General features: G+C 39.6%; 1 protein-coding gene and 1 pseudogene across 1 annotated transcript in view; one reads left to right on the forward strand and one right to left on the reverse strand.

Moving 5' to 3' along the window:
* The window catches only part of LOC113143885 (zinc finger protein 208-like), a 905,597-nt pseudogene that overhangs the window by 570,871 nt on the left and 313,019 nt on the right, over positions 1-21,707 (forward strand).
* The window catches only part of LOC113143883 (sodium channel protein type 4 subunit alpha-like), a 240,378-nt gene that overhangs the window by 10,562 nt on the left and 208,109 nt on the right, over positions 1-21,707 (reverse strand). The window contains exons 25-30 of the mRNA XM_026329485.1: positions 20,587-20,741; positions 20,270-20,443; positions 15,513-15,635; positions 13,762-13,884; positions 6,708-6,983; positions 630-683 (exon numbers count right to left, since the gene is read on the reverse strand). Coding sequence (XP_026185270.1) covers positions 630-683; positions 6,708-6,983; positions 13,762-13,884; positions 15,513-15,635; positions 20,270-20,443; positions 20,587-20,741 — 905 coding nt within the window. The remainder of the gene's footprint in view (positions 1-629; positions 684-6,707; positions 6,984-13,761; positions 13,885-15,512; positions 15,636-20,269; positions 20,444-20,586; positions 20,742-21,707) is intronic.

The following is a 21,707-nucleotide window of genomic DNA, read 5'->3' on the forward strand; positions in this document are numbered from 1 at the left end:
ACTCAGAACGCTGCTGCTCGGGTCCTGACTAGAACCAGGAGGTACAACCCTGTTCTCAGATCTGTGCACTGGCTTCCTGTCACTCAGAGAATAGACTTTAAAACAACACTGCTTGTGTATAAGCAGCTCCACAGTACATCTCTGACATGTTGGTGCCATACAAAAATTCTGACTCTGAGAACATCAGGGACAGGCCTTCTGCTGGTGCCCAGAGTCAGGACTAAACATGGAGAAGCAGCATCTCAGTTTTATGCAGCTAAAATCTGGAATAGTCTTCCTGATGATGTTAGACAAGCCTCATCTCTGGCAATGTTTAAGTCCAAGCTAAAAACCTTTCCTTTTAGCGCACCATGTGACAAATGAAAGTGTTTTATCTGCACTCATTCTCCTTTAATTTTATTTCAAGTTAATTTTCTATACTATTTTCTGTCTTTAAATTTTTTCCTATGTACTTTTATGTCTCCTGTCTCTAAAGCAGTTTGTGTATGAATTGTGCTATACAAATAAACTTGCCTTGCCTTCATCTGAGCTCATCTATTGTAACTTTTTATTTCATTTCATTTTATCCAGTGGTGAAAACAGATCCAGAGGAACATACAAATTAAAAACATTTTTTTTCTTTTACTTACAGCTCTTGAGTCCACTGCTGCGTACATGATCTCCATCCAGCCTTTGAATGTTGCCTTGAAAAGAAAAACAATAAAAGTAAATAAATAGATTGGGGTAAATATCAGATGATTTTAAAAATATACTGCAAATAGGAAAAAAATGAAATCATGTTTTTAGGTGTGATATTAAACTCCTCTGAAAACTCATTTCACAAGATAAAAGGCTTTTCAATGGTTTTTATCTAATCTAATTTAAAAAAATTATTGACTGCAGCCACTGAATTTCACATGAGAAAAATTGTTAATGTTTCGTGATGGTGAGGAACTGGTGGTCTAGCAAAAGTAACTTCAGTGTGGCATCAAAGTACCAATGTGCCACTTCAGCTAGTGTTAGTGTAAGACCCAAAACAAATGCAGTCAGTTCTGCCCAGTCCTCCTGTCCCTGCTCGGAGACAGCTTTGCTTCACTCTGAGCTCTGCACAGTACACATAAGTCAATAAGAACTTATAATAACATACCTGAGGTTCTCTGATTGGTTAGGTTTGATTGCAACTACAAGACTGTCCACATACTTTCGGCTATATATTACACAGCAGCATCAATTTTTAGATCCTCTCATTTCAGACATTTTTATGGTGTAAATTCAATTTGAAATTGATGAAAGTGGCTGTTTGCTTCAGGTTTCATGTTCTCAAAGGGGAGATGTCTCAGGAACAGGTTTTCTACAAGGACCTCTCTGTACTTGGCTCCATTCACTTGAACGAATACCTGAACAAAAAAGGGATCTTAAAACAACCTTCCAGTTTTAGAAGAAAATTAGTATAGAAACCTGGAGCACCACACCACTGCTGTTTCTCAATAACAACTGATCAACAAGTCATTTTATGGACTGCCTTCCTCAGTGCAGAGGGGACATAAGATGGAAGGACGAGAAAGAGTAGGAGGAAAAGATTCAGGCTGTGGATGAGAAAAAAAAAACAAAAACAAAGAAAAGGGCAGATACGAATAAACAGAATACTTTGGTCTGAATGGGGGCATGCTGTCTGCTGCCAGGAAATCTGTTTGTTGCCATGGGCTACTATCTGCAATTATTATGGTCTGTCGGATCTAAGCAACAGACGGCATGCTGGAAAACACAAAAAGACTAGCCAGGCGACGACGTTTACAGGTGTTTGACAACAGATGACTTTGAATGACATCCAAAAAAAACAACAAAAAATCGCGAACATATTTTGATTTTTCAACGTTTAGTCCAGTTAACAGAGGGCAGTTACTGCATTGGGGGTGGAAACATTTTGCATATACATACTTTGTACAATTTTGTCTGTCTGGCACGCGGAAGAAACTCACAGTCTAGGCAGCATTACATTTACCCTAAATCTGCTTCTGTTCCTGCATATCAAAGTGACTTAAACATAATTCAGAGAGGACACAGAGTCCAATAGTCCAATAATGACATTTGAGAGAAAGAATTGAAAAGCAGATGCTGACGACTGCAGTCACAAAAAATCTGGCTAGTGTGAAATTTTCTTACTTTTAAAAGTTCATCAGTAACAGTTCAACACTGTTGACAGTGACACCAGAGGCAGACTGAAACATTAATTCTGTTCTGTTGACTCTGTTAATGTGAACCGCTGTTCAATTTTTACATTTACCTTATTTGCCGATACAACATCAGCTTGTTTTAGAACCACTTGGTTCATCTGGGAGGAAAATTATCTAGATTACAAAATACAAATATTTGGCACTGATAAACAGGGTATATACAGTGTGTCCAGTTTCCTTGGAGCCAGTTACATAGACTAGTCCATAGTGCTGGCAAGTCCACAGTCTAGGTTTGCCATTTTTTACTATTTGAAATATAACTTTTACTCACTGTCATTGCTATAATTCCTCCAAAAAGTGCAAACTGTGTATCCTACTGGATATTCTCTCATACATTGTTACTATCCACTTGGGTATGTTGTATGTGTGTTTTGACCTGTTCTGTCAATTTGTGCTCCTTATAGAGGTTTCCAGATGTGTATTTCTCATAAAGAATGAACTTTTACAACATGACAACATCTTATTTTGTGTCTTTTATTACAAATATGGGCTTAGTTATTGTGCGCTGTCAGAGAACTGTTAAATAACCATCAGAACCTGAAAAACCGAGCTTAGTGGGATATTAAAATGTTACAAAAGAAGACAATGTGCAGAAACTCACACTGCTCAACAGGAAGGTTTCTCAGATTTATAGACGTGGAAACAGAGCCTAGGCTTGTGGACCTGGGCATGCAACTGCTAAGTAGCACATCTGGATAGTTAGTACATATCAACAGGACACCTGTTGACTTGTTTGGAGTAATATTGGTGGACAAGCAGCTAGATGGTTGCCATGTAGCAGGGTTACTACTGTGTGTGAATCACTAGGGGATGTAATAAAGTCATTTTTGGCACTGCAGCAAAAGTGAAAGTCACGGTTGACGAGAGGATTCTGAGATCTGTCAACTTATCCAGCTGCTATAGTATCAGTGGTCAAGTTGACTGTGTACAGCAGGTCAAATCCTCTCACATCCACCACTGAGTGAAACCATGTGAAGAGAGGATTAATCCCTTCGTATAGGTCCAAGACTATCAGTGCACAGCTAAATGTACGGATGGAGATTACAACACAAGTCCAATCATTATGCTTTGACCCAGCGCTGAGCTCTTCTCTTATCTCATCTTATCTCATCTTATCTTACCTTGTCTTAACTTGTCTTATCTTATTATACAAAATATCAGAAGATTGATTTCAAACAATTGACTTTTATTTGTGATTGAGAATTTCGAAATTATTTGAAATATTATTATCTTACTACTACGTTTACTAAAGTAAGATGTGACTACTTCTAACAATGATTTGTTTCTAGGGATAAGGTAGATTTAATATATCATCAGAAATACTTGAATGTGCATGTGTTACATAACTGCTGGTAGTCAAAGTATATGGATCTGTTTGTGACATTCTGGGTACTGCATGCATTTTCTTGGCAGCATCAGTTCAGTACGTGGGCTCCATTTCTCAAAATGTTGTTAAAAACAATAATTAAGTGACAGAGCAAACCGGACAACTCAGGGTCCAGAGCAGGACGTGAACAGAGCCTGACACTGAGCATCATCTGCATCGTTTTTTGCAGCACTGAGCTATTTCCAGATGCTAAACAAAAGGTTGCACCTGCCAACCGTTGCCGGGCAGACCAGTCAAACACACGGAGGCTGAGCGCCTTGTTGCCAACGTGACTGTACCTTGACAACTCTGAGTTGGCTGTGATCCTTGATACAACTGTCTTTTCCTGCTTTCCTCCGTCACCTCCTCATTCATCCCTTTTCATTCATCACTTTACCTCTTCCTCCTATTGTCTTTCTCCTTTGCTTTCATCAGATTCCCCTCTATCCTTTTCTTCCTTGTCCTTCCTCTATGCCCATCCATTTCAACCTCTCTCTCCTTTTTGTCTAACTCATCTCTAATCCACTGCCAACTGCTCAGTTTCCTCTATTCCTCTATCACTTTTCTTGAATCTGTCTCTCATTATTATTTCTTTTAATTTCTCTGCCACTGCTCTTCAAACCTTAATGTTCTTACACTTCCTTTTTTCTTCCTCCCTCCTTGCCTCTGTTTGTCTCCCACTCTGTCTCCATCTCTCCATTTTCCTCCCACTTGGCTGAAGTCACTCTAAAAATAAATGCCTCTCAGATGCTGATTGATTGGAGGCTCTCAGGACTCCTGTGGTGGGTGATAGAGAGTGAGAAAGAAAAGACTGAGTGGAGAAAGGGAAAGAGAGAAAGGAGGGAAATGAAGGCTTGTAAGAACAGAAAGTGAAGTGATGGAGAAATGTAGAAAGGAGGAGGTGGCAGATGAAAAATGGAATGGCTGCAATTGACTTTTGTTTTAATAATAGATGATGAAAAGACAAAGCTAGAGAGATGGAAAGAAAGGCAGTGAAAAAAATGGTAAAGGAGAGGGAGAAAATGAAATAATACAAATATATACATAAATATATACAAATCTCTTTTTCCAGTGTCTCACTTTAAGGATAATAAAACTTTAACAAAGTTTTAAGTTGAAACTTAAATAAAAATGAGAACACCCACTTCCAGCAAAGATGTAGTTTGTGAAAATTTATGATTCTATAGATCAGAAAATTAAAAAAAAATACTTATCTTATACTACTTTTTTAATACTAAACTTTTTTTCCATATATATATTTATATTCTCACATGATTTCAGTTTCTTAGCTTTGTTACAGATCTAATGTTACCAAGTCAAATCAAACGTCAAACCAAATGTGTGTGTGTTTTTTTATAGATGGCTGCTGTGGTGATAAAATGACTTTTCATTTTGAATCACTTTTATACTAAAATTTAACAAGTTCGTGGTATTAATATGTTAGTAGTGTCTTTAAATACAGGAAAAAAAATATTTATTACTCAGCTGCAATTAATCATTTATAATCTCAGAGTTACTGTTTTTCCTTCTACCTGCTTATAAAACTGAGCCAGTGCATTATTCCACCGAGCTGCATTTACATTTTCTTATATTGGAATATAAACATACTGGCTCCACCTATACCTCTTAAACAGAGTTGTACAAGGAATTATTACTTATTATTCTGAGTTTTTTTTTTTTTTTTGCTTTTTCTATAGTTTTTGTATAATTGCCATTTACTGTGTATTTTTCATATGCATTGGTTATAGGTTTAATTCTGGAAAAAGGTAAATGGGATTTAAAACTAAAGATGTGATAAAATGCAGGGCAATAAAAGATGGACAGAGAGAGGCAGTAGAAATAAAATAAACCTACACAACAAATGGAGACAGAGAAAGAGCAAACAAATGGAAATGTCAAAAGTGAGAATAATTAAGAACAGGTGTGGGAGGAAAATTAAGGGTAAGCCAGCAAATGGATGTAAGGAAAGAAAAGTCAGTCCTCCTACGGGTTGTGGAGGAGACATGGTTTTTAATTTGACATAAAGTCATCATGCAGAAAAGGGTTTTTCTTTTTATGCTTCCATTTCTTGGCTTGAAGCTCTTGCACAGACACTGTGATGACAGATTTATACAGTGGTCTTGATCTTTAGCCACTGCAGTGTTTTGTAATCCAGCTTCACACAGCTGGACAGAGATCTACAGTGGGCTGACATTTTATATGTCTTGATTAGGGGCTGGAGACATATAACAAGAGAAATCAACTTTTGGTGTTGTGAAGAGTCACCAGCACATCTTCCCTACGTCCAACCTAGAGATCCTCTGTTCTCTTGCTACATTGATTTTTTTGCAACATGAAGTGGATGTTTTGAGAGTGTTGCAATGCTGAACCAAAAAAAAAAAAAAAAGAACTTAACAATAGTCTTAACTTGGTTTATCACAGATAATATAAATATCAGTGTATGTAAGTTCATGAGTATAAACAGACTAAAGAAATGTCTAGTCTGATTGTCTTGCTGTGGGTTAAGAGTACATAATGTTCACCTGCAATGAAGTTTATTTGCAGTTCTACATTAATGCACCAGTATTAGGCTAGAATTAAAGAGCATGGAGCAGGATAAACATGATTACTGTCCAATATATCATCCATCCATTATCTCCACATGCTTATTCCTATTTAGGGTCACAGGGTTCTGCTGGAGCCTGTTTCAGCTCTCTTCAGGTGGAAGATCATCATATTCTTTAAACTTTCATCTATTGTTGATGTATCTGTGCAAGTCAGGTTATAAATCTTGATAATAAAATTATTAATCTGTTCTAATATTGAGTCTGCAAATGCTGGGAGATTATTTCTGGAAATGATTCTGTCCATAAGGCAAACTGTTCACCAGAGTCCAGAAAAAAATACATTTGATTCTTAAAAAACTCCTTGAAACAATTTCATGTTGAATATGTTAAGAAAACAAGACTTTTTAGGTGTGAACAATGGACAGAAACGATGTTTGATGTTGCATTAAAAATGTGCCTATCAATTTACTGACGGAATAAAATGTCAGTCCTTCCTCCATAAGAGGACAACTCTTAAAACTCACTAAATTAAGTCCAAATTCCCCCTGTTGAAACACATAATCCCATGACCCTGAATCTCACCACTTGGAGCAGGGCCAGGTATCCAGCTCCCACGTTGTCGAAGTTGACTTTGACTTTGCTCCAGTAGAAGTGGTGGGTGTCATTTAATGCCTCACACTCTGACTTGTTGTTGATAACAGAGGCGTCATAGACATGGCCAGTATGGTTGACACAGCGACCGAATTTCCCGGCAAACAGGTTGACACCCATGATGCTGAAGATGAGCCAGAAGATGAGACAGACCAGCAACACATTCATGATGGAGGGAATTGCCCCGATCAGAGCGTTTACCACCACCTGGGCCGACAGAAACAGACAGTCACACACTTACAAACACACAGGTCTTTGTAACACTGCTTACATGGGTTAGTACTGTCATTTAGCATGTGTCTTTAGGAAAAACATTAACAGTATTATTATATAACAAAGTATTCAGTCCAATACTGGTCAGGTTTAACATTTAGGCAAAAGCTGAGCACATACCAAAATCCCTGGTGTCCACACTTTCACTAAAACATGTCTGTCCAACACTCTGGAAATAAAAATGGTTTTATTTCCTCAATGTCAGGTGACTGACAGTAGGGTTACATGATGGGCATGTGCAAAGTAGTACTACAACTCCCAAGGTGCATTTGGTAAGTAATGTCCCATCACAGAGCTTTCAAGTCTGTTATAAAAGATTCAAATGACACTTGCATTTTGATTCCCGATTTAAACTTAAAACAGGTCTGATTTGTGTCGTAGTATCTGAACCATCTTCAATACCAAACTGAGCACAAAAACCTGATTTCTTTGAAACAAAGTGCAAGTAATGAAAACGTACAGCCATAAGATAAATGTGCAGTATGGTTAATTATACACAAGCACAACTTGGTGTTTTTCTTACATGTACATTTGCAGTCAGATGGGACACAGGAATTATATCGTGGGATTGACACAGACTGGAGAATCTCACAGTGTTTTAATATTTATGGATAACTGATTCCTCTAAAATGTAAGAACTGAAGCGTGTTCTGCTAATAGAAAAACTAATTGAGCAGATGTTCTAATCATTTCTTTACAATTTCACTGGAATTTCACACTAATAGCAGGCTCCAACCCTGTTAATGTGTAGATGATTATCAGAAGGTATTTAAACGGTGTATTTTAGAACAACATGAAAAAAAAAACTATTACAGTATCAGTGGTACAAGAAGTTTTCAGATGCTTCATTTAAGTAAAAGTAGCAGTACCACACTGTGAAAGTATGTCACTACAAGTAGAAGTACTGCATTCAAATCATAATCATTATCATTAAAAGTCATTTCTCAGTTTGGTAAACTAAACTTCTAATTTCTAATTTATTATATTTATTATGTCATTATCAATGTTCAGAGGTTAAAGTTTGCTGACAGTGTCACAACAGTAGAAATTGCTTTCTGAAATATGGATTTCTCATTAATACTCTGCATTTTGGAAAAATCAGCTCCCTATTTTTTGTTTTAGTTAGCTAATGTCCAAACTACACAAAAATATATTTTCAGTCCAGCCTGTATCATGTACCCACAATGCAGTTCCTACACCCAGGATCATACGATGTGCAATACTGTATATACAGTGAGCAGGGTCATGCAGAGTGCAAAGCAAATGTACAAATTAGAGTTAATTATCTTATTAGCCAGGCAAAAAAGAGGCGCTGATCATTGGACAGTGAAAGCTCAGACTTTTTCCCAGCATGCAACAGAGGTCTGAGTTTAATAGGAAACAGAGTCACAGTCCTGCACACCTGAGTCTGCATACTTTACCTTTAATTTTCAACTTTAACTTGAGCTTTTGTTCCTAAAGTTTTGAACGTAAAATTTGATGTTTTTGCAAAAGCCCATATAATTATTTCTCATATTTTTCTGTGATGCACAAACTGCCTTTTCTGTGTTGACAAAAAAATATATTGATGTAATTTTAACTTGAAGATGTCTATTGCATGATTCCGCTGGTTTTATATTTCTGTCAATTTGAAATAAACCCAGATTTTTGCATTAATTAATTTAACAAGACAACACCTGTGGGAACTTGGTGGTTTTGGTTTAGAGATAGTGTTACAAAAAGCACTTTTTTTCCTAATGCAGAGGAGTGTTGTTGCTGAACAGTGACTCTGTAATACTCAGTAATACTGATGAATGAGACAGAAACACAACAGAGCATGGTGTTCATTATTCTGCCCTTGTAATGAAGGTTTACGGACATGCAGAGTTTAATTACTGATACACAAATATCTCAATGAAAAATTCAGGTGGTTTTTTTTCTGCAAGAGAAACTTGAGGATTCCTCTGAGGATCAATAAATATGAGTGAAAATTAACAAGAAACAAAACGATGAGCCAATCAGTGCAGAAAATACTGAGGAGGGTGCTGTTAATTATGATGAGAAGATTAACCAACAGGTGGGATAAAACACAGGATAAAACACAATAAAAACAACAAAGTCATGTCCTTATTTTTAAACATACCCAGGCACCAAAATCTAATTTAAAAGTGACTGTCAAACAGAGGAGCGTTCAATTTATAGTTATCCTCCTTTATATCATGTAACAACAGGCTTGAATTACTAATATATTCTGTGTATAAATTGCTAGTTTTAGTTAGAAAGACAGTTCTCAGGGTAAAGACAAGTTTGACAAAGGTCCTTTTACCGCCTCCTCTGACAGAGTGACTCATCGCACAAAATAACAAGAAGTACAAAGAAAATAAAGCAATAGTCTTGGTTGACAGAGGACACATCCATGAGCTTTAATGTACTCACTGTGTACTTACAGTACATTTCTTATATAGAAGCAGCTTTATATGAAGCCTTTTATTCCACTGACAATCAGAATGTAATTTAGCATAAAAACATTAACTTTAGTACAAATACAAAATTTAGCTCAGATAAAAACATCAGATTTAAAACTTTCATAATTTGGTCACAGGATGAAATTTTGCTCTGTCGATGCCCCACCTCCGGTCTGTAACCAAGACTTTCTGTTAAAGACTTGAAGTTTCCACACAAGAGGGGAAAACTTATGAAGAGCCGTTAACATTTATCAGAGGTCTGAGCTTTGCATGATGACCACAATATTACATTCATAATTCTAAATAATTCTGCTATTGACAAAAACAGATCTATTTAAGACTATAAAGGTTTAGAGTCTATGTTGATAGCCACTGATACAATAATAAAACTTGTCATTTATTAATGACTTGTTTGTCTGACTATTAATGACTTGTTTGACACATATGAATATGCTTAGCCGAATAAGGTCCTACTCTGCCTCCTAGTCAACTCAGCAGGTCAGTATCAGGCACCGGACCGATGTCATTATGGTTGTAATAATAAACTGACAGATTAAAGTTGGTTTAGGGATTTATACAACATCAGGAACAGTGGCTGTTATGCCAATAATGACTGTTACTGCTGCTAATAGTCACCAAATTATAACACGTGACGAAGGCATGTACCTGAGGGTAAGTACAATTTCTCTCTATTGAAACATAAGTACTGGTGTAAAAATTACCCCCAATGGGGAGTAGTTCCCAATGGGCTGATGATATGAAACCATTGCTCATTACATGTAAAATCTTCATAGTCACATTTTTGAAGGTTTGACTATTATAATGGAAAAATTAGTTTCAATTAGTTTCAATTAGTTTCTTACTGATTATGATTTTTATCATAATGTGTTTATGTTTCTTACTGTATTCTTGGATTTTCAGGTTTCACAAGTTTTCATTTACAGGCATAGTTCATAGAATTCACCAAGGAGCTCATGAGTTTTTCATAATCATATCTGATGTTTATGTTCTTCCTGACCTAGTATAGTCTGGCACTAAGGGACACAGTGTTCTCAAGGATGTTGGTGAGGCGTATCTGGGAGAAAGGTTCCTTAGGACACTAGGTGTGAGGAAGGGACAAGTATAAGAGAGCAGGCCCAGGATGGAGGGTTAACTGTCAAATGAGAATACAGCCTTATTAGGGAATGACTTTGTAGAACAATAGGGAAGTACAGCCTTAATTATCTGATTATGTGAATGATTATTTGCATTTACTTTGCATGTCAGTCTAAGTACAGTCCTCAGCCTAATAGGAGTTGAGCAACTGGGGAATAACTGGGGAGCAACTGGGGAAGACTGATTTAAATTTAAAGTTATTTTTCTGTTTGGACATGGCTGGATCACTGAATCATTTTGCAACAATTTAATTAAATCTTTATGATAAGAAATAAAAGTAAAGCTTGATCTACATGGTGAATTACCTCTTCATTTAAAAACACGTCTTCTTTTCCTTTGGGCTGCTCTCTTCAGGGGTCACCACAGCGAATCATCTGCCTCCATTCAACCCTATCCTCTGTATCCTCCTCACCCACACCAACTATCCTCATGTCCTCCTTCACTACATCCAAGAACCTCCTCTTTGGTCTTCCTCTAGGCCTCCTTCCTGGCAGCTCTAACCTCAGCATCCTTTTACCAATGTATTCACTGTCCCTCCTCTGAACATGTCCAAACCATCTCAATCTGGCTTCCCTGGCTTTTTCTCCAAAACATCTAACATCAGCTGTCCCTCTGGGGCCCTTGAGTCCCTCTCATTTACACACATGTACTCTGTTTTACTGCGGCTAACCTTCATTCCTCTCCTTTCCAGAGCAAACCTCCACCTCTCTAGATTTTCCTCCACCTGCTCCCTGCTCTCACTACAGAAGACAATGTCATCTGCAAACATCATGGTCCACAGAGATTCCTGTCTAACCTCATCTGTCAGCCTGTCCATCACCACAGCAAACAAGGAGGGGCTCAAAGCCGATCCTTGGTGCAGTCCTACCTCCACCTTGAACTCCTCTGTCACCCCTACAGCACACCTCACCACTGTCTTACAGCTCTCATACATGTCCTGCACCACTCGAACATACTTCTCTGCCACTCCAGACTTCCTCATACAAAACCACAGCTCCTCTCTCGGCACCCTGTCATACGCTTTTTCCAAATCTACAAAGACACATTGCAGCTCCTTCTGGCCTTCTCTGTACTTCTCCATCAGCATTCTCAAAGCAAATATTGCATCTTTGTTTCTCTTTCTTGGCTCCCTTGTTCTTAAAGATGGGCACCAGTACACTTCTCCTCCATTCCTCAGTCCATCCTCTCACTCTCCAAGATCTTGTTAAGTGGCCCAGTCAGAAACTCTACTGCCACCTCTCCTAAACACGTCCATACCTCCACAGGTATGTCGTCAGGACCAACTGCCTTTCCACTCTTCATCCTCTTCAACACCTTCCTCACTTCATCCTTACTGATCTTTGCTACTTCCTGCTCCACAACAGTCACCTCTTCTACTCTGTGCTCTCTAACATTTTCCTCATTCATCAACTCTTCAAAGTATTCCTTCCATCTTTCCATCACACTTGTGGCACCTGTCAACACATTTCCATCCCTGTCCTTGATCACCCTAACCTGCTGCACATCCTTCCCATCTCTGTCTCTCTGCCTCGCCAACCTGTACAAATCCACCTCTCCCTCCTTAGAGTCCAACCTATCATACAAATCCTCATATGCCCTTTGTTTGGCCTTTGCCACCTCTACCTTCACCTTACGCTGCATCTCCCTGTACTCCTGTCTGTTCTCTTCTGTCCTCTCAGTGTCGCACTTCTTCTTAGCTAACCTTTTCCTCTTAACACACTCTTGAACTTCCTCATTCCACCACCAAGTCTCCTTATCTGCTTTCCTCTGTCCAGATGACACACCAAGTACCCTCCTACCTGTCTCCCTGATCACTTTAGCTGTAGCTGTCCAGTCATCTGGAAGAACCTCCTGACCTCCCAGAGCCTGTTTCAGCTCCTCCCTGAAAGCCACACAACACTCTTCCTTTTTCAACTTCCACCACTTGGTCCTCTGCTCTGCCCTTGTCCTCTTCATCTTCCTCACCACCAGAGCCATCCTACACACCACCATCCTATGCTGTCTGGCTACACTCTCCCCAGCCACTACTTTGCAGTCACTGATCTCTTTCAGGTTGGAACATCTGCACAAGATGTTATCAACTTGTGTGCTCCTGCCTCCACTCTTATATGTCAACCTATGCTCCTCCCTTTTCTGGAAAAATGTATTTACTTTCCATCCTTTTTGTGAAGTCTACCACCATCTGTCCTTCTGCATTCCTGTCCTGCATACCAAACTTACCCATCACTTCCTCGTCACCTCTGTTTCCCTCACCAACATGTTCGTTGAAGTCTGCCCCAATCACCACTCTCTCACCACTAGGGATATCCTGAATCACCTCATCCATCTCCCTCCAGAATTTCTCCTTCTCTTCTAACTCACATCCTACCTGTGGGGCATAACCACTGACAACATTCAACATCACAGCTTCAACTTCCAGCTTCAGACTCATCACCCTATCTGACACTCTCTTCACCTCCAGAACATTCCTAACAAAATCCTCCTTCAGGATAACTCCTACTCCATTCCTCTTTCCATCCACACCATGATAAAACAGCTTGAACCCTGCTCCTAATCTATAGGCCTTGCTACCTTTCCACCTGGTCTCCTGAACACACAACATATCCATCTTTCTTCTCTCCATCATATCAGTCAACTCTCTAGTTTTCCCTGACAAAGTCTCTACAGTCAAAGTCCCTACTCTAAGTCCTACACTCCTGCCCTTCCTCTTCTCTTTTTGCCTATGAACACACCTTCCTCCTCTCCTTCTTCGACCAACAGTAGTCCAATTTCCACTGGCAGCCTGTAGGTCAACAGCACCAGTGTTGGCCGTTGCTAACCCGGGCCGCGACCGATCTAGTATGAAGTCATATTTGTGACGTTACATGTTTGATTTGGCTTAAATTTTACGTCGGATGCCCTTCCTGACACAACCCTCTGCATTTACCCGGACTTGGGACCAGCACATGAAGACACTGGATCGTGCCCCCTTGTGGTTGCATTCTTCATTTAAAAACACTGGGGTAATTTAAAGGGGTCATTTGAAAAATCATGTAATTTCTGTCATTTTTACCTCTCAGCAGTTAATGATATGATATTGCCCAGGTGCTTGATTTATTAATACTGACTCTTACCCTCATGCCTTCAAATCTGGAGAGGGCTCTGAGGGGCCGCAGCGCCCGCAACGTCCGCAGGGATTTGATGGCTGCTAAGTCTGAATAACCCAATGTGTTGGCTACCAAACTGACCAATGAGACCTGGAGGAGAGAGAGAGTGGAGGCAAGGGATAGAAAAAGATGGAGACAGGTGTTCAGAGAAAGATGAAAAGACAGAAGGAGGATGAGATAGGAAGGAAAAGAAACAGAAGCAGGACAGTTAACTTCTAGTCTAATGAAAGATGAAGAGAAAGAGGGGACTGATCCTGGACTGGCTGAGCTAAAATGTGTACATGAGGAGAAGCAGAGCTGCATCAGTTTAATGATCAGCTGATTCCTGCAAAAAAAAAATTACATTTGAACGGAAATTGCCTGTTAAGGTAGAAACAGTTTATTCTTCAGTATCCAGACAAACCAGATTTATTACTGTGACCAACACTGCGGAAAAAGAAATAATTTTTTTTATACAGCTCCAAGGAAAGTAATAATTTTCATGTTTGAGCCTGCGAGGTTGGTGTCATCTTACCCTTTGGTAAGAGCTAATTCATCAGACTGTCTTGATTTTGAAACTACTTAGAGGTATATGTAAATCTGAGTCCAGATCAGATCAAATGTTGCGGATGTGTGCTACTCAAAAAACATGTTTCACAAATCATGAAAGGATTATGAGACAGCAGCAGGAACTGATCATATTATTTACCCTCCTTGTCACAGGAAAGGTGACAAATGTGGTAAAATACTGTATGTGTTGAATGGACATCTTTAGCTTTAGCTCTGATTTAAAAAGGGAAGGTACAGCCTGGACAGATCACCTGTCTCTCACAGGGCAGACACAAAGAGACAGACAAACACTCACATTCACACCTATGGGCAATTTGGAGTCAACAATTAATCTGCATGTGTGCACTCCTTACGAGTTGAAACCTCATCCTTCTTTCTGTGAGGCGAAAAAAAAATTTGTTTTGAATTTTTAAAGATTTCCTGCATCACATAGAAGCTCAACAAAACCTGGACTTCCCTGTGGGTCTACCTGTAAGTGTTTTCCTGGCACATTTTTAAAAAAATAGCTTACAGTGCTACAGTTATTGACCCATCAATGCACACCTATGGTTATTATTGTCTTTATTATTGTCTACCTACCCTGAAGTAGAAATTAAAAATGTACCTCAAAATGGTAGTTTAAAACCTATGATTGTCCTGTTTGCCCAGTACAGAGCTATCCCAGTAGTTAAACAAACTGGACTTTGGGGATCAAACATACCTAGACATGATTATCTAATGTGGGGACTCTTTACAATGTGCACTTTTTTTATAGGAGCACAGTCTCAGCCTTACATGTAGCAGCTGCAGAACAGGTTTGGGATAAAATGAGTTGTGATGACTGCTCAGAGCTGTCTCCTATTGAAATCCCCAGGCTTAGTGTTCAGTATCATACTGCTGTCTGTGTTGATTGTCTAATTGTTTATTGGTCAAGAAATGTGCCTTTTTTCCACAAGCAATTAAACATTTTACACATTTTTACATTATGAGGCAATTCTGAACAGTCTGACATATTAACTCCAATCAAAGCCAGAACAACACTGACCTCACAGGTCACAGAGAAACCACAGTACTTCTAAAACCCTCTAAAACCAGCCAGCTAAGCCCCACATAGACGTTTTTCACAAACAGCGGCAGATCTCAGGTGGGTCGGTGGGTTGAGCACCACGTGATTTCAGGTGGTTTCTTACCCTGATACCAGCAAAGCGGGATGCAGCCCGGAGAGGACGGAGTGCCCTGAATGTCCTCAGCACCCGCATGGTGGAGATCTGGTCCACATGGATGAACTGAGCCACCAAACCCAACACTGAGATCTACAGGGTGTGGGTTAGATACTGTAAATATCCATTGGCCTCCATTATAGTGAAGGTTAAAACACCTTTTATGCAAGTCGGACATGTACAGAACATGAAATAAATATTTATGTATCCCTGATTCCTTACAATAATTTCTACTTTGCCATTCTTTTGGTTGGGGTTACTGTCACTGAAAGTAAAGAGTAGCATATGACATTACTATCTATCTCTATCTGGAAGTGTTAGAGATGGAATTAGATGTATTTTATCCTTAAATTTTCAAGAGAGCAGGTAAACATGAAGGAAGTGCAAGGAGTTTTTGTCAATAGAGAGTTAATGTAGGAACAGACCGATCTGCTTCTTACATAAATAGAATTTAGTATTTGTTATTTATTTATTATTTTAGGAACACATACAATAGGACGAATTGAAATAATATAAAATAAAAGAACAATTCTCTAAGTTTAAGGTAAAAAAAGGACAGATGTATCTTGGGACCCCCTCTTGTCCCCCATCTTGTGTCATTAAGAATCCATTATGATACTGACTGTATATATTAGCTTATTCTGATGCTTTACCGCCCCCTAGTGACCAGAAACTATTTCAAGCAGCTTTAAATGAGTTGATTCTTTCTTTTACTACTTTCTGTCTCTATTACTAACACTGTTCTGTTTCTATTCTCAGATCTCCATGTTCTCTGTGACTCACCACATCTTTCCCTCTCTCTTGCTCTGTCTTTATTAAAACAGCCAGGCCGAAAACACCCAGAGAGAGACAGAGAAAGTGAGAGCTTGTGAGTCTGTCATATTAAATAAATATAAATAAATATAATATGTAAATAAATAAATAAATAAATAAATATATATATATATATATATGTATGTGTGTGTTTTAACTCTTTTTTGCAGAGCAACAAGAACCATAATTATTGTAACACACTAGGGATGGGAATTTTAATCAATTTGTACCGATGCACAGACTTGCGTAGAGCTGCTGTGAACTGGATACAATCAGATGAAATCTGTTCATGTGTCTATGTATCGATAAAAAACGTTGAATGTAATTATTGTTCCTCCAATGTTATGCATGAGATGCACATCCTTATAACACACACTAGTTGAGAGCGAGTCAAGGAGGAGACAGGTTTGGGATTTTCTAAGGCTTAAAAGAATCATCAGCTATTTCAGTATATTAAGTCACAGTCTATTGGAGAAAAAGTTCTCTTTAGTTTCCCTGGTTAGTACAGTAGGAGGAATGTGTTCTGGCAGTCCTATCAAGGTTTGTGGCTGTTATCTGCTGTTTACTTCTCAAATTGTGATCAGAGTTAACCTCAAAGGAATTTAAAACTTTGCAGACTTGATAGCTGAAGTATTTTTGTATTTTTTGGACATCAGTAAAACCCACTCTGGTTTTTTGTTTGGATCATCATGTGTGACATCTCAGAGTTCATTTCTGCGTAAATACGTGTTGTTATTTATCAATCAGACAAACTAAAGTTATGTGGTGACTGTGTGAGATAATGTTCCTAAAAAACCTGTAGTGATTAGTCAGTTGGTCACCCACAGTTTAAGTCATGCTCTTTGCCTCACCTTTATAAAAAGAAAATGTTTATGTCTCTGTAACACTTCAAGTAACAATCCCCAGGTTCTCCCGGCTGTGAAACACCACATGAACACACTACTAGTGTTTAATCCATTTATTTTGCTCAATTGCTCTGTCTGCTCTATGGCAGACCTTGCTCGGCCTCTTTTCTGGTTCATTGTTGTGCCAATCTCTCTCTCTCCGTCACGCGTCCTCCTATATGTATTAGGAGGCATCTTATTAACCTTCATTTTATTCAGCTGTGCCCAATTTTGGCTGCCGTTCCTCAGGCTGCTGCTCCAGCGCGCCCCCTCCCTGCAGCCTCATCGAAACCACGCCCTGCCACCCCATACCCCCATCTCCCGACTTAGGCTGGGGAGCCCACCGGCTGCATCTACTCCACCGCCATGTGCGCCACCAGCATATGGACCACTGTGAAATTAAACAGCTGTAAGGCCAGGTACCACCAAGTGATCCAGGCGTTCGCATCTTTCATGTGGTGGAGCCACTGGAGCGGGGCGTGATCTGAACAGAGGGTGAAAGGGCGTCCCAGCAGGTAGTACCTGAGGGCGTCGACCACCCACCGGATGGTGGGGCGCTCCTCCACGGTGCTGTACCTTGTTTCTTGGTCCGATAATTTCTGGCTTAGGTACAGCACCAGGCATTTGACCCCGCGTACCTGCTGGGGCAAAACAGCCCCCAGCCCTCTGTCCAATGTGTCAGTCTGCAGGGTAAACGGGAAAGGTTATGTGCATAAAGCAGCGGTTTCCCACAGAGAGCTCGTTTCACCATCTCAAAGGCTACCTGACACCGCTCCATCCACTGGACTAGATCTGAGGCACCCTTACGGGTGAGGTCGGTTAATGGGCTGTTGAGGTCTGCCGATAATACCCTGCCAATCCGAGGAACCGTCTCACCTCTTTTTTGGTCTTGGGCAAAGAGCAGGTCGCAATCGCTGCAGTCTTTTCTACTTGCGGCTGCACCTCATCCCTGCCCAAGTGATACCCCAAATACTGTGCCTCCCTCCGTCCAACTGGTGAGCCCTGCTTGCCTCAGGGACTCCACCTGCCGCATATGCTCCGCCCAGGTGGTGCTGTGGATGGTAAGATCATCCAGATAGACGGCCGCATATGCTGCGTGCAGCTGCAGCACTTGGTCCATGAGCCATTGGCCCCAGCTCATCTCTGTCTGGCACCACCTCCCTCCATGCTTTTAGGAGGTTCAGGTGGAAAATCTGCATAGCTCCTCCCCTGTTGGATCGCACCACCTCCCCAACTTGTCATGTGACCTCAAAGGGTCCTTGCCACTTGGTGAGTAGTTTAGAGCTGGATGAAGGGAGCAATACAAGCACCTTGTCTCTCAGTGCAAATTGTTGTAGCCGTGCCCCTCTGTTGTACAGGCGTACTTGTGGTTCTTGTGCCTGGAGCAAATTCTCCCGTGATAACTGTCCCAGTGAATGGAGTTTTGCTCTCAGGTCCAAGAGATACTGTACTACATTTTTTTTCCAAACAGCCCTGCTGGCTGACGGGAAGTAGGATTTGGATTTGGATCTGTCCAATTTGTATGTTTGGATATAGTATCAGACTTCAAACCCCCTTACACACATCTTTCTGATGATCAGGTGTCTGCCGATCATTTTCAATCATTCACTTACACTGCAGGCGTTAGCAGGCAAGTGATTGACTGAAAACACAAAAGTTAACACTTTTAACAGCAGAAGTAAGTGTACTCATTCATTTTCAGCAACCTGCCATCGCTCCTGTTTCATCTGTCAGTCCTGACAGGTGCGCTTATCTGATAAAACCTCCACTGCCTCATTTTAATTGGTGTGTGTGTGTGTGTGTGTGTGTGTGTGTGTGTGTGTGAAAATGACTGTGGCTCTTTTCTTATTGTCTATACAGTGAAGACCTCTAATTATTGACAGCTGACTAAAAATGATTTTCAGTTCTGAGTTGCCAATAGGTGAAATCTCCATCCAGTACTACAAAGCTCTAGACAAACTTTATATTTTTTTTATTATTCAAAATAAATGTAAACACAGACCAATGACAGCAGCTGTGCAGTGAGGCTATACTGATGTATGATGAGAAAGAAATTTTCATCTCTTTGTCACTGTATGATATTTTAACACACACACAGAAAAGTATAATTTTTTGTTTGTTTGGTTTGGAATGACACTTGAAGTCTAAACCTATTCAATTATTTGTTTTCATGAAGACAGCATGTAAGGCAAAAAAATATTCTCAGTTCTAGAAAATATTTCGCTAAGAATCATGCATTCAATACCAAAATAAGGAGCACAATGGTTTCCAATCATTCTATGTCTTTGTGTATGATTGTTATTGATTGTTATTTAAGCATAACCTAAGCTAAATTCATGAAAAAAGGATTTACAGCATGGCTGTTGTATTGGCATAACAATGTCAACAATGACCTTTTCATCAACATCTATATTGACATATATATGATTTGACTTTTTTCTTTATACAGCAGCCAAAATTATAATCATTTTTAATCAGTCAACCTCACTGTTACTGTAAGTGAAACAAAAAAATCATAGGATAAAGACACAGGTGGCTGTTTACAGTGAAATGCCATGATCAATGCTGAGATTTCTTTTTACAGCTAATCAAGATTATATAATCAATAAAGGTGATATCTCATATTATGTGCTGATTATCTCATTACCAGCACTGTTATGCATCTGTCCTATGATTATTGTGAGCTCTAATCATCACCTTTATTACTGCTCCATAACAGTAAGATAATATCATTTTTGCCTGCATTGTCAGATAAGTTACCATCACTATTACATGAGCCACAGGTTTTACAACTTGTGATTATTGTTACTATTATGACAACACATTAACCTAAACCATCAATTTCAGCTTCTCTGTTACTGCTGTCATTATCTCTGTCAATGACAGTGTTCAGTTTCATCACCATCACCTGTCCCATTGTCATAATCATAATCTATAATTCACCAGTAAAGACACCCAACTGGGCAAATGACAAAATAGGTGGCCAGTAAAATAATAAATCAATAGGCAATCAAGCAGTGATGGACTTACGTCGACGATGAGGAAGTCAAGCCAGCACCAGTAGTTGGTGAAGTACTTCTTGAAGCCATAGGCGAGCCACTTGAGAATCATCTCCAGGATGAAGATGTAGGTGAAGATCTTGTCTGCATATTCCAGCACCACCTTGACCACCTTTCTCTGCTCAATGTAGATGTCCTCAAAAGCCTGAACAGGGCAGCAGATGGGGATGTTAATGAGTAAATGTGTAAACTACAGTTAAGTAAATTTAGTACCGTGTTTATTGAATAGGCAGCAATAATCTGCGGTATAGAAAATTAAACAAAATACTTAATTAAATTATGTCTGACCAGCGCTCCAGAGCTGAGGAGGATCATGAAAATGATGAAGGACTCAAACCAGCTGTGCTCCACAATCTGATAACAGGTTTTCCTTATCCTCCACCAGATCTGACCAAGTCCCACTGTTGTGTCGATGTCACAGCACTGGAACCTGCTTACACACACTATGGATGACAGACACAGACAAAGGTAGGTAAAAAAGAGAGAAAAAAAACATATTTAATTCACTAATTATGTGCTCATCCCGCCTGCACATTGTCAAAAACATGTAAGGATCTTCTGCTGTAAGGATTTCACAGAATAATCTCTTATAAGAAATGAATCAAGACAGAATCAAACCCTCCTGGACTAACTTCTCCTTACAGCCTCCTTTTCTTGATTACATGTAGATAAGCAACCTGAGCTTGTGTGGGTCAGAGCCAGTGTTGTGCTCCAGCTTACACTGGCATCATGATACAAACACAAACACACACACACACAAACACACACAGGGCGATGTTGTGTGCTTTGCTGTTGCACACCGATAACCCAGAACATAAAGTGTACTCTATTACTCTCTGGCTGATTTGTGTGTGTTTCCATCTCATTTGTCTCATCCAGCAGCCTGACACACTATGTCATTGTTTCTCCAAATATTGTTAGGATAGACAGCACTGTTGCAGAAGTTTCTTTGCTTTCACTCTTTCATTGTCTTGTTTATTTGTATAGCGCTAAATCACAATACAAATCATCTCAAGGCACTTTACAGAAAAACTAAAAACCCACCAAATCTCTTATGAGCAGCACTTGGCGACAGTGGAGAGGAAAAAACTCCCTTTAATGGAAGAAAAAACCTCCAGCAGAACCGGGCTCAGTTTGGGCGGCCATCTGCCTCGACCGGTTGGGGTGAGTGAAATGACCATAAACTATAAACTACATACATTTCATTAACAACTGGAAAACTGAGGTGACCTGAAACATATGACTTTTGTAATTGCATGTATGTATCTGTTGCATTTATATGGATCCAACAGGAGTCAAATACAGTCACCTGGCAGGATATTATTCAGCAGCATTTTCTGAGCAGCATTCAATATCAGATCAATGTCATGCTGTAGAGAACCGAGTGTGCCTGAAGAAGCCATTGGCTC

The sequence above is a fragment of the Mastacembelus armatus genome, unplaced genomic scaffold (assembly GCF_900324485.2).
Source record: "Mastacembelus armatus unplaced genomic scaffold, fMasArm1.2, whole genome shotgun sequence".
Classification (NCBI taxonomy): domain Eukaryota; kingdom Metazoa; phylum Chordata; class Actinopteri; order Synbranchiformes; family Mastacembelidae; genus Mastacembelus; species Mastacembelus armatus.